This window comes from Parus major, chromosome 13, assembly GCF_001522545.3.
Source record: "Parus major isolate Abel chromosome 13, Parus_major1.1, whole genome shotgun sequence".
Lineage (NCBI taxonomy): Eukaryota > Metazoa > Chordata > Aves > Passeriformes > Paridae > Parus > Parus major.
In genome coordinates, this window is record NC_031782.1 from 1,063,506 (window position 1) to 1,075,572 (window position 12,067).

Sequence of the window (12,067 nt, forward strand, 5' to 3'; positions counted from 1 at the left end):
CGGGCCCGGCGCTCTCCGCCCAGCCATGGGGGCGGCCCGGGCGGCGCCTCCCGGCCCGCGGAAGTGATCCCGGGCAGGGCGAGCCGGGAGGAAGCGGAGGCTCCGGACAGAGGTGATCCGCAGAGGAGGCGGCGAGCGCGGGCAGAGGCGATCCCGGGAGGAGGCGGCGATCCCGGGCGGCCCCACCATGAAGCTCATCATCCTGGAGAATTACTCTCAGGCCAGCGAGTGGGCGGCCAAGTACATCCGCAACCGCATCGTGCAGTTCGGGCCCGGGCCCGGGCGCTTCTTCACGCTGGGGCTGCCCACAGGTGGGTGCCGGGGGACGGGCGCGGGGCCGGGGCCGAGCGCGGGCCCTGCCCCGGCTGAGGCGGCCGCTCCCCGCAGGCAGCACCCCTCTGGGCTGCTACAGCAAACTGGTGGAGTATTACCGCAACGGGGACCTCTCCTTCAAGTACGTGAAGACCTTCAACATGGACGAGTACGTGGGTGAGTGCCGCAGCCTGTCCCGTCGCCTCTGTCCTTGCCCGGGAGCTGCCGGACCCTTAGCCCGGCAGAGCCTGGCGGTGCCAGAAATTCACCTGTCCAGGTAAGATGGACAACATTTCACAGAGTTACAGCATCGGTTAGGATGGAAAAGACCTCTGAGATCATCGAGGCCAGCCTATGACCCCACACCGCCGTGTCAGCTAAACCATGGCGCTGAGTGCCACCTCAGTCCTTCCTTAAACACCTCCAGGGAATTGGCAAAGGGGGACAGTTTGAAAACCTGTGGAAGAAATTTGAAATTTTTCCATAGGTTTGGAAACATATGGACAAAACTGGACACTGGGTGTTGCCCAGTATTGCACACACTATTACAGACACTGCTGTACGTTAGCTGCACTCAGGTACTGACCAGGTAAGGAACAGCTTATCACTGCAGTGTGCAGCATTAACTTCCACCTTTGCTCTGGCATTGTAAAGGTCCCTTGCAAGGACCACTGTGTTCCCTGAGTGCCCTCTGGTATCTCCTGCTGAGATAGCAAAGGACTGTCATTTCTGAAGTCGTGATGAAATAGTCTCTTCAGAAGAAATAGATCCAAAGGTGAAAAAAAATACAAGCTAAATATTTGCTAATGCTAATTTTATCCTGGTCAGGAGTTTGTTGGGTTTTTTTCTGTGAATAGTCAAAATCAAGCAGCATTAGGGAATAAGCAGTCCAGTGTGGGTTTACAGCATTCAAGGCAGGGTAAATATGCAATAATTATAATTATTATCTTCCAGGCTTCTGCACATTTTTTTAATAATTCTTACTAATGTGAAAAGGAAAAAAGGTACTGACAAATGAGGCACAGCACACACCTACTTTTTAAACATCTGTTGTATGTTAGTGTGGGCATGTGTCTTACAGGAGCTGATTTTAATTCTGGTATTTAGGGAAATAAAAACAACTCTGAAAGCTGAGGGCGTGACAAGGGACAGAGAGAGCAGTGCTGTGTCACCAAAGCCACTGCAAGGGTATGGAAGTGCTTTGTTATGGGTGGTACTGCTCCAGCTGCCTTCAGTGCTGTGTGCTCTGTTACCAGGTCTTCCAAGGGATCACCCAGAAAGTTACCATTCCTTCATGTGGAATAACTTCTTCAAGCACATTGACATCTCACCAGAAAATGTCCACATCTTGGATGGAAATGCTCCTGATCTCCAGGCAGAGTGTGATGCATTTGAGGAGAAAATCAAAGCAGCTGGAGGCATCGAGCTCTTTGTTGGAGGTGAGAACCCGAGAGCAGCAGCCTCTAAACCCTGTCCCAAAGCTGGGCCTGTCCTCCCCAGCTCTCATTTATTGCCAGGATTGTTCATTTGCAGTGCATTTGCAGTGAAATCCACCCCACAGTCTGTGGCCCTGGGCACTGCTTGTGTCCAGCAGCCTTGTCTCCCCATGTAGCACTCCCAGCTTTAGGTCTCTCAGTGCAGTCAGTGAATTGTTCAGGAAATGTTAGCAGAAATGGGAAGGGCTAGAATTGCACAAATACAAAGTGTTTATCAATTGTCAGTGGCAACAGGAAACTGCTAGGAGTAGCTTTTCCCACACAAACTCTTCCCATAATGTTCTGCCACCTACTTTGCTTTGTTGTTGTCCCAGCGCTATCAGGGAATTGTCTGGTGGCTTCTGAGGGGGCTCTTGCTGTTGTTCTACCAGACACGAATCTGAGCTGGAGCAGAGGAATTGCAGGGGTTTTTCTCAGCTCTGTGATCCCAGGAGCACTGCCTGTCCTTCTCCTGGGAGAGCTGCTGGCTCTGCTTCCACAGCTGACCCTCTGCTCACGCTGTCCCTGTCCCAGGTATCGGCCCTGATGGTCACATCGCCTTCAACGAGCCGGGATCCAGCCTGGTGTCCAGGACACGAGTGAAGACCTTGGCCATGGACACCATACTGGCCAATGCCAGGTTCTTTGATGGTGACCTCTCCAAAGTGCCCACCATGGCTTTGACAGTTGGAGTAGGCACTGTCATGGATGCCAGAGAGGTGAGGAAATAAGAAGTGGCTTCCTGCAGTCCCTCTGGAGCAGCCAAAGGTTATCCTGTTATGGAGCAGCCACGTGTCCTCTGGAGTAGGGTATTCCTGCCACAGAATGCCTGATCCTCCTGTCCTCTGGCATCCTGCAACACCTGGAGCCTCTTGCTCCATCTCTGCTGGCATTTGTGTTTGTGTCACCCTGCATCTGCTGTTCCCCCCAGGAGCCAGGAAGGTTTGGGAGGGTGGTTTTGGTTAGGGATCTCACCTGGAGAGGAACTGCAGAAATCAGGTTGAGTTGATGTCACACCAGCTGGTCATGAAAACTGTGTGGGACCACTTTTACTGGAGTCTATTCCTTGATCTACACTCGTTAAATCTCAGTGTACAGGTGCCCAGAGGATCACTCCAGTGACCCACCAGGCTGTGGTTTCATTGAGGGCTGAAGCACCAGAGCAGCAGCACAGAGAAGTGGCTGTGGGCGACAGGGATGTCCCCGTTCTCAGCTTGGCAGGCTTGGGCTCTCCCTGACCCCCCGTGCCAGGCCCTGACTGCCCCTCTCTGTGTCTGGGGGTGCAGGTGATGATCCTGATCACGGGAGCCCACAAAGCCTTTGCTTTGTACAAAGCCATCGAGGACGGTGTCAACCACATGTGGACGGTGTCGGCCTTCCAGCAGCACCCCAACACCGTGTTCGTGTGCGATGAGGACGCCACGCTGGAGCTCAGAGTCAAAACAGTGAAATATTTCAAAGGTGAATGTTTGACCAGGCCAGGCAGCTGTTTTGTTACATTTTTAGGTGCCACGAGCCATGCTTTGCAGAGATGTTGCTGTATAAGCAGCTCCCAAAGGAGTATATTCCTTAAATATACTGCAGTAGTACAAGTGTGAAGGTAAATGCTTAATGCTTGGTGTGGAGCAAAGGCACAAGGACAACAGCAATGTATAATTCTATTAGCATCCAATGAAGGAGGACTTTCCTTTATTTTGTCTACTTAAATTGTCTTTTGCCTCTCTCCATCAGGTTTAATGCTGGTTCACAACAAGCTCGTGGAGCCCTTGTACAGCATGAAGGAGATGGGAGCAGAGAGGAGCCAGTCCAAGAAGCCATACAGTGATTAATGTGCTGGGGCAGTGCTGAGCCAGCTGCTGAAAACAGCTGGAAGAAAAGGGAGTTGCTGCAGAAACTGATCTCATATTTGTTTTTAAATTAGCAGAATGATTGTATGGTTCCTTCTCTCCATTAAAGAGACAGATGCCAAACACCTGCCTTAATAACCCAAAGGAGGATGGGATCCAGTGTTCTGTTTTCCACAAATTTCTGCCACCAACTCACTCTCTGAAGGAAATGAAGAATAAGTTGTTTGATCTGTGAACTGACTGTAATTGTGGACTGAGGGCTGCAGAACTGAAAAGTGAGGATAAATGGAAGTACAACAGAAGCAAGTGGGTGATCACTTTGGGGTGTATTCCTTGCAATTAGGAGAAGTATCTTGTGTTACTCCTTCCTCCTCCATGAGCCACTCACATTAGAATCCTGGAAAAGAGGATTGTCCAGCTGGAGAAAGGAAAGCTCAGAGCAGCACCCAGAGCCATGAGAGGGCAGGAAGAAGATGGAACCAGGCAGAAGATGGGAAGGGACAGTGGGGCCTGAGTGGAGACACGATGCTCACACTGGAGAGGATAAACCCCACAGTGGGAGCAGCCAAGCAGTGGGGCAGGATCCCCATGGTTGTGCAGGCTCCTTAGGGGGTTGCCAGGACCTGACTGGATAAAGCCCTGGCTGAGCCCTGCTTAGAGCCACATGCTGGACTTGAGACCCTCAGCAGAAGAGGCTGCAGCAGCATCCCCCACACAGGGTCCATGGTGCAGCTCAGGCACCTGAGCATGGCACTGCTGTCACACACAAAGCCCTTGCTCCTGTTCAGGCCCAGGTATGATTTGCTATGCCTGGTGCTCTCTCTTCTCCAGAATTTTCTGTTTCTCTGAGGAAATGCCAAACCAGCCCCAAAGGAAACACTCTGTTCCTGCTGGCTTCAGCCTCTGTTTAAGTACAGACACCCTACACAGCCAAGACCCCACCAATTCTGAAATGTGATTCCTGGGATTTCTATCCAGTGCTCTCACACGAGGGGCAAGAAAACTGGGCAACATTTATTTTCTTTATACAGAAATTTTGTAAGTTGTTGATCTGTAATGTAACTTCCTTCACTAAATGTCTTTAAATTTTTTAAATGTTGACATTTGCCTGTATGTGGTGCTCGGTCTCAGTGTGCTCATGGTACCAAAGCTGTCCTGGAGGCAGTTTGGTGGGAAGGGCTCCTGCTGCTCCCCCCTTCCTGCCCAGTGTTTGTTGGAAGGTTTTTCTCAGAGGGAAAAGCAGGGCCCTCAGGGTGGGAGGGCACTAGGCATCCACAGAAATCCCGTGAGCAGAACACATCCTCTGCCAGCTGCAGGTGGGAGCTCTGGACTGCCAAATCCATGCCAGAAGGAAGACAAACAGGGACACTGTGATTGCCATCTTAAAGTGAATTTAGTGCATGTGAAAGGTGCAGGAAATACAACTCAAACCATACACAACGTACACTTTTCCTACACGCTGACCTAGAGATCCAGCTGAGGTGAGATTTGCTCTTCCTTTCATATTTTTAATCTCTGTGCCAGTTCCAACAGTGCAGTCTCCTCCTCTGCAGAAGGAACTGAAGCACCACTCGTTTTGGCCACACATCCCAGGATAAATTCATTAACTCTCAGTCAGAACTGAGTGAGCTGTAATCACCCTGAGTTCCTGAGCAATCTCAGCTCCAGAGATTTCCATCCAGGCCCGACTGCTCTTGAACACAGCACATGCAACTTTAGTTTTCAAATAAACTTTTAGACTCTTCTGCAACTGGAAAAACTTGTAAAAAATCAGTGTTTGCCTCCAGTAATCACCTTCATACTCTCAAAACCACTTGCTGAGATTTTAGGAGAAACAATTCGGTTTCTGAAATAATTTGAAGTGCAAAACCAGTGGAAATAAAGGATCTAGTCCAGAAGCAAAAGTATCAACAATCAAATTTCTTATATGAAGAGTTAATAAAAAATAAATTACTTAATCAACTGAGAACACAAGGTAATTGTTAGTATCTTGAGGAATTCAAGTTCATTTCTTCCTGATACTTTTCACCCTCTCACTGGTCACATCCTCAGCTCACTGCCTTGGCACTCATCCCTGCCAAAACAAGGACAGGCAACGTGAGGGAATCCAACAGCAACACTGGGAGTCACCAGCCTCTCAGAAATCCCTGGAAATGGCTCTTGGTCATTTTCTGCCCAAGCTCTCAGGGATGCAAAGGCTCAGGCACAGCAGCCAGGGAGAAGGGTTGGGGATAATCAGCTTTAATGTCATCAGAAAGTACCAGTGACAGCCAGAACTGCTTTTCAGAGAAGCACATCAGGAAATTCATAAAAGCAACAAACTGTTGCTGAATATGGAAGAAATTCTCTGTATTGTATCAGGAAACTCCCCCAGCCCAAGCAACTCCAGAGAGCACTACAGCTCCACCAAACCACCCCAAGCCCCACAATATTCATGATCCAAGAGTCTCCAGGGGTCAGTCTCCCTAAAGGAAACCCCCAAAATACTTCCAGGATTTGAGGCTTCAGTTTTATCTGTTGGCTTTTAAAAAAGGGGCACCTCTTGGTATATATTTTTCCAATGGTTTTCCAATTTCTGGCTTCTTTAATAATGGACATGTTTGTGTGGGCATTCCATGATGATCCTGATCCCATGATGGGGAAAAGTCTCCTTTGGTTTTGGCAACAGGCTCTGAGGTGTGAATGTCCTGCAGTGCAGGGCAGTTACCACTCTTCTGTCACACAATGGAAGTGAAAAGCAAACAAAGGACACACAAAAAGCATCTGCCTCTGGTTCCTTCACTTTTTGGTGCTGGAGGAGGCTACTGATCATCATCTTCCACTTCCCAGAACTCCCCATCATCAATGTGCATGGCTTGAAACAATCTGCAAGACAGAAAATCAGTGATATCAGAGCATAAAGAAAGTCAAATATGTTAAAAAAGTTATCACCATAAATGCAAAAAATGTAACTTTTTTTCAGTATCACCAACCACCATCCGTGCCCTGTGGAAGGGGCAAGAGAGGCAGTGCCATTGTCACCCTCCTGAGACCTGCCTGTCACCTGTCCCACAGCAGCACCTCTGTCCCTTGGCTCTTTCCCAAGGGAATGGGAGGCAAATCTGCAGCTCCTTAAAGCAGCTCTTCCCCAAATCCTCGAGCTGCCCCTGAGCATTGGCAGGGAAATACTTCCCTGCAGGCTGTGCCAGCACAGGAGGGGTGAGGTCAAGACCTGACCAAAAAAGAATCAGGAACAGGCTCAGAAGAGTCCTCCAGAATTTTAAAACCAAAGTTCTTAAAAAGCAAAACCACATCCTGAATCACTCCTGATTTTTACTGTTAGTGCAAATATTTGAGAGGAGAAACTGTGTCTTAAACTGTAGTTACAAATTTCAGGTTAAGAATCTGGGAGAGACTGTAAGGAAAAGTAGGAAACAGGTGTTCCAGCAGAGCAGGAGGTCCCTGAAGCACCGACCTGTTGAAGCAGGGGGAGGAGGGGTCGTTGAAGTGCCGGTAGGGGTTGGCCCGGGACAGGGAGCCCATGCAGAGCCAGCAGAAATACTGCATGCACCCTGTGCAGGTCATCTTGTTACAGCCATCCAGTTTCTGGGGGAAAAGAACAAGAAATGGTGATAGCAGAACCCTACTGTGGCAGGCTTCAGTCCCTCCACCAGCCCTCAGAACCACAGCAGTCAGTGAACACATGCTCCCCACACTGGTTTCACTGGGAGCTGGAATCCAGCACTGGGAATTGGTTATAATACTAATAATACTGGAAATCAGTATTTTTCTGAAGCTGGATAGACTTCCTGGCTCTAGTGTGAACCAGAGGTAGCCTGAAACACCTGGAAAACAAAAGGGTTCATACAGATCCAGAGTCAAGCTGGACCTGTTAGGTGTGGGAGCCTGACCACCTTTCAGCAATTGTACTCCAGTCCTTTGGATCCACAAACATCACCTTCTCCTTGTCACACAGAAATGGAAACTTCTCTCAGTATTTCCAGGAGATTTCCTCTCCCTAGAGGCTCCAACACACCAGAACTGCCTCCTTGGGGGTTATTTTCTGTTCCATGATTCCCCAGTCTTTCCCTCCTCACTCACCTCGATGTGGGTCCCACAGCAAGGACAAGACTTGGAGTTCTTTTCCAGCCATTCCTTACTCTCCATCTCCTCCAGGGCTTTCTGAATCACTCTCTTGCCATAGCGTTGTTCCAAAAATCTTTTATTTGTCTCATCTGCTTCTAAATACTCATTCCTCAAATCCATTAATTTCTCTGGGGGGCAAAATCAAACCAAACCTTTTGTAAGATATTAGATATAGAAGTCCAGCTAATTGCAGCATAAAGATTCTCAAGGAACAATAACATCATGAATTAAAAAGCAAGAAAACTATTAAAATACATAAGATGGTAATATTAAAACCAAAATTTAGCAGTTTTACACTGTTTTATTATAAAAGAGATCTGTTGATGGAATTAGAACAATGTAAAATAAACTCTAAATGGAAATATTTTTTCTGACTATATATTTAATGAAATTCTGTCACAGGATTTTGAGGCCAGACAGAGAGAGAAGCCTCCACCTGATTCCAGTATTAACTCTGACAATACAAAGTAGTGGAAATATAAAGAAATTCTTGTCCTGCTACAGCCTCTCAGCATTTGACAATCAGCAGTTTAGGGAGCTCCTGAGCTGAGGAGTCTCACCAAAGGAATATTTAATTGCCAGCAACAGCCCTCCTCCAAATGAATGTGCCTTTCAGAAAGCTCAGGGTGAGGAGTTGCCTTGCTCAACTTTGGACTTTTCCAGCCAAGATTTAGCTGTGCCTGGGAGTGCCTGTGGAGCCCAGGAGGAGGTGCCTCACCTGCAGTGACCTTGCAGGGGGACACACCATGGTAAGTCATCTTGCAGAGGGTGCAGAAGGCGTAGTTGCAGCAGGAGCAGATGCCCATGGTGCAGCCGGGCTCCTGCATCACGGGGGTCTGGCAGCCAGGCCGGGGGCAATAAACCACATCAGCCATCAGGTCCAGGCTGGACTGCAGCAGCAGGCGGTCATAGCGGGCAAACAGCTCCTCCCCAACCAGCTCCTTCACCTGCAAACACAAACAGGGAAGAAATCCCTCACCCACATCCACTGAGGCCCTGGCACAGCTGCCCCTGGATCCCTTGCAGTGCCCAAGGCCAGGCTGGACAGGGCCTGGAGCAGCCTGGGACAGTGGGAGGGGTGGGAATGGATGGGCTTTCCCACCCAAACCAGTCTGGGATTCTCTGATTCCTTGCATCTGTAATTCTGAGCCTGCTGCAGCAACAAACAGCAAGTCAGTGAAAAGGCACCAACAGCTGGGATGAATCCACTTTAGAGTCTCCTTCAGGTCACAGGGAGTCAAGGATCTGCTCCCAGGAACCAAGGGACAGACAAGAGGAAACTGCCTCAAGCTGTGCCAGGAGAGGCTCAGGTTGAATATCAGGAGGGATTTCACCATGGAAAGGGTGCCCAGGCCTTGGCAGGGGCTGCCCAGGGAGGTTTGGAGTGCCCATCCCTGGATGGATGTGGCACTTCATGATATGGTTTAGTGGCAAGGTGGGACTGGGTCAAAGGCCAAACTTTGGTGATCTTGGAGGTCTTTTCTGACCTCAATGCCTGTGTGATTGCCAGTGTCCACCATGCAGAGCCACAGCCTGGCCCTGAACTCGGGCTGGGTTCCAGAGCTCCACAGCCCCTGTGCACGGGAATTACCTGGCCTGGAGTGGCGACAGAAGAACACTTGGGCTCGGGGCAGTTGAGGCAGTGCACCTGTCCATCCCTGATCTGGATTTCAAAGTAGTCCTTCAGGCAGGCTTTGCAGTACACGTGGCTGCACTCGGTGAAGTGCATGCACTCACTGCCCAGCTTCTCACAGAAGCAGATACTGCACAAGTACATCTTACTGTTAAAGCACTTCCTCCTCTGGGCCTGGTCGAAGTCCAAGATCTCCCTGATCAGACTGGACAAGGATTCCACATCCTGCACAGCCCTGGCATCCACGATTTCCTCCTCAGCTGTGGCAGAGCCTGTGGCACCCCCACAGTCCTTCCCAGGCTCGAGGGGCCCCACTGGTGTCCAGCTCTGCCCCTTGCCCTGAGGGCACATTTTCAGCTCGTATGGCGATGAAATATTCAGGTAATTCAATGTTTCCTCCTTCAGAAACTGCATCCAGGCAAACAGGACCACACAGCCTCGGTTCTCTTCCCACACATTGTCCAAGTGTTTGCAAAGAGCGCTGAGCTGAGAAAGAACAAAGAATTCCTGATTTCAGTAAGTTTGAGTACTCCTCATTGGGCTCCTCCCCTCACACAATCCTTAGTGCAAACTTTGGTTTCAGATTCAGCAGTTTTTATCCATAAAATACATGTAAAATAGTTCTCACAGATGCAAGCTTTCCTTCCTCAGAAAAGTAATAAAACAAAAACCAGCAAGAGACAAAAGAAGAGGCAACTGAGCAAGCAACATCACTTGTTTTTTCACTTTGCTTAACTGTTAGTTACTAACTTACTCAGCAGTCAAAATGTAAAAAATCCTCTGCAAACCTGGGCCTGGGAGAGCCATTTCCCACTGAGGGTGAACACGGGCGGGGAGGTCGATGGGTAGTCAGGTGGGAGCTCAAAGTTCAGCACGAGGGGAGGCAGGAAGCACACGGAATATTCAAACCCACTGCTCTGGAGGCTCTCTGTGGAACTGCCTGAGCCAGGGCCCACCGAGGCAGTGGGAGAAATAACAGAAAAAATGAAAACTAACCAACTGTTGCTGTTTCTGACAGCATCCAATGTCTGTTAGTTTGATATATTTCTGGGGTTAAAACTTTGTTCCACCCTAAATACCAAAACTGTCAGTGCAGTAAAATGTCACAGGGTTGGAGGTCTGTGATTAAAGCAGTTAAACAGCAGCACCGTGAAATGTCAGATCCTGCACAAACCAGGAGCCTGGAAACACATATCCTTGGGGGAATAAAAACCCAATAAACAAACTTAATTATTCTGAAGAAGTGCTATTACTCATCTGTAATTTTAAAGCTTACTGAAGATGCTCTGCGTTTGAGGATTAAACTGCTCAAACACAATCCCCAACAAGCACAGCAGAGGGTGAGCCACAGCTCTGTCCAGTCACTGCTACCTCAGGTCACTCCCCAACGACCACCTGAGCTTGGTAATCCCTTGAGATAACACAGAACATCTCAACTCACCCCTCACAAAAATTTTGAAGTCTTGAGGCAACTCCAGACAAATTCTTGTTTCTCCTCCTTGGGCAGACTCTGCTCTCTTAAACTCATCCTCATCGTAGATGCTGGCCAGAGCCAGCAGCTCGTCCTCCTGAGCCTCCTTGTCCTCTGAAGACATTTAACTTTTCTGTAGTTACCACCACTCTGCAACATCAACCAAGTTAATGCATCCAGTTCAAATTACCAACTTGAGGCATCTATTTTATAGCATAGTAAGCGTTAGGAAAACCCAGGTAACCAATCTAAAACAATGTGAAAAATAAAGTATTTTAAAGGTTGGAAAAAAAATATTGATAGCTTTATAAAATTTCAAAAAAACCCTAAACCTAACAGAATATTGGTCAGAAAGCTGACTGTGTGTTAGCAGGTAAAGACAGCTGTAAGGGGGGAAATAATGAAATATGGAGATGGCACAGGTGACACAGGGACATTTCACTGATGTTTGGAAGAAAACAGAACCCCTAAAAAACACATGAGAAATGGATAAGCAACAGTAGCTCTTGTCCAGTGTTGTAAAGCAAACAGTCCTATTTGTGATTGAAAACATCAGAAAAAGGTTCAAATCCTGCACAGGCATCTTGTAGATGCACTCGTGGAGGATCTCAGCTCTACACTGCGGGAAATGAAGGCAGTTTGATGAGTTACCTTTCGAGTCAGGGCAGCGCAGAGGCAGAGCCGAGGAGCCGCTCCCTGAGCATCCCTCCAGGCCCGGACCCTTCTCCTCCCTCAGGACACGGGAACGGCGCTGGCCCCGGCCTGGGGCTGCTGCGGACAAACAACGACACCACCACCACCCGCTCGGGGTTAAAGTCCCCCCGCTGCTCCCGTGCCCGATCGCTCAGGGCTTGGGGCTCATTTCCAGCCGCAGGAGCAGGGGCCGAGCTGCGGGCCGGGCCGGGCCGGGCCGGGCCCTTCCCCGCGGCGATGGCTCCGAACGGCCCCGCGCTCCAGGCCCAGCTCCGCCGTCGCTATGGCGGCTCCGGCCGCTGCCAGCGCTGTGCCCCGGGCCCCGGGGACAGAGCCCGGCCCCCTCAGCCGCTCCTCACCGGGGCAGCCGCGGCCGGGCCGAGCGGGCCGGGGACAGCGAGGGGAGGCCGGCCCTGCCCCTCGCGGAGCGGCGGCGGGGAGGGACGGGCAGGGACGGGAAGGGAAGGCACGGGAAGGGAAGGGAAAGGACGGGAAGGGAAGGGACGGGAAG

The 12,067-nt window shown here is 49.8% G+C and overlaps 3 protein-coding genes across 6 annotated transcripts in view; 1 reads left to right on the top strand and 2 right to left on the bottom strand.

Moving 5' to 3' along the window:
* Positions 1-189, bottom strand: part of NDFIP1 (Nedd4 family interacting protein 1) — a 22,455-nt gene extending 22,266 nt beyond the window's left edge. Inside the window, exon 1 of the mRNA XM_015641474.1 lies at positions 48-189. Coding sequence (XP_015496960.1) covers positions 48-189 — 142 coding nt within the window. The remainder of the gene's footprint in view (positions 1-47) is intronic.
* Positions 67-4,729, top strand: GNPDA1 (glucosamine-6-phosphate deaminase 1). 2 transcript variants are annotated; one of them, XM_015642167.3, is made up of 6 exons: positions 71-311; positions 388-489; positions 1,569-1,751; positions 2,322-2,506; positions 3,074-3,248; positions 3,519-4,729. In XM_015642167.3, the coding sequence occupies exons 1-6, from the start codon at positions 188-190 to the stop codon at positions 3,614-3,616; spliced, it is 867 nt and encodes a 288-aa protein (XP_015497653.1). In that variant the 5' UTR covers positions 71-187; the 3' UTR covers positions 3,617-4,729. The 2 variants fall into 2 exon arrangements, with proteins under 2 accessions (XP_033373550.1, XP_015497653.1); XM_033517659.1 differs by lacking the exons at positions 3,074-3,248; positions 3,519-4,729 and adding an exon at positions 2,879-3,066 and having other exon boundaries at positions 67-311.
* Positions 4,730-5,853: 1,124 nt separating this feature from the next.
* RNF14 (ring finger protein 14) lies at positions 5,854-12,021 on the bottom strand. 3 transcript variants are annotated; one of them, XM_015642164.2, is made up of 8 exons: positions 11,515-12,021; positions 10,834-11,013; positions 10,181-10,332; positions 9,351-9,878; positions 8,478-8,706; positions 7,715-7,887; positions 7,089-7,219; positions 5,854-6,499 (listed from the first exon to the last, which is right to left on the bottom strand). In XM_015642164.2, the coding sequence occupies exons 2-8, from the start codon at positions 10,985-10,987 to the stop codon at positions 6,436-6,438; spliced, it is 1,431 nt and encodes a 476-aa protein (XP_015497650.1). In that variant the 5' UTR covers positions 10,988-11,013; positions 11,515-12,021; the 3' UTR covers positions 5,854-6,435. The 3 variants fall into 3 exon arrangements, with proteins under 3 accessions (XP_015497650.1, XP_015497652.1, XP_015497651.1); XM_015642166.3 differs by having other exon boundaries at positions 10,834-10,977; positions 11,515-11,706; XM_015642165.2 differs by lacking the exon at positions 11,515-12,021 and having other exon boundaries at positions 10,181-10,328; positions 10,834-10,945.
* Between the last annotated feature and the right edge of the window lie 46 nt (positions 12,022-12,067).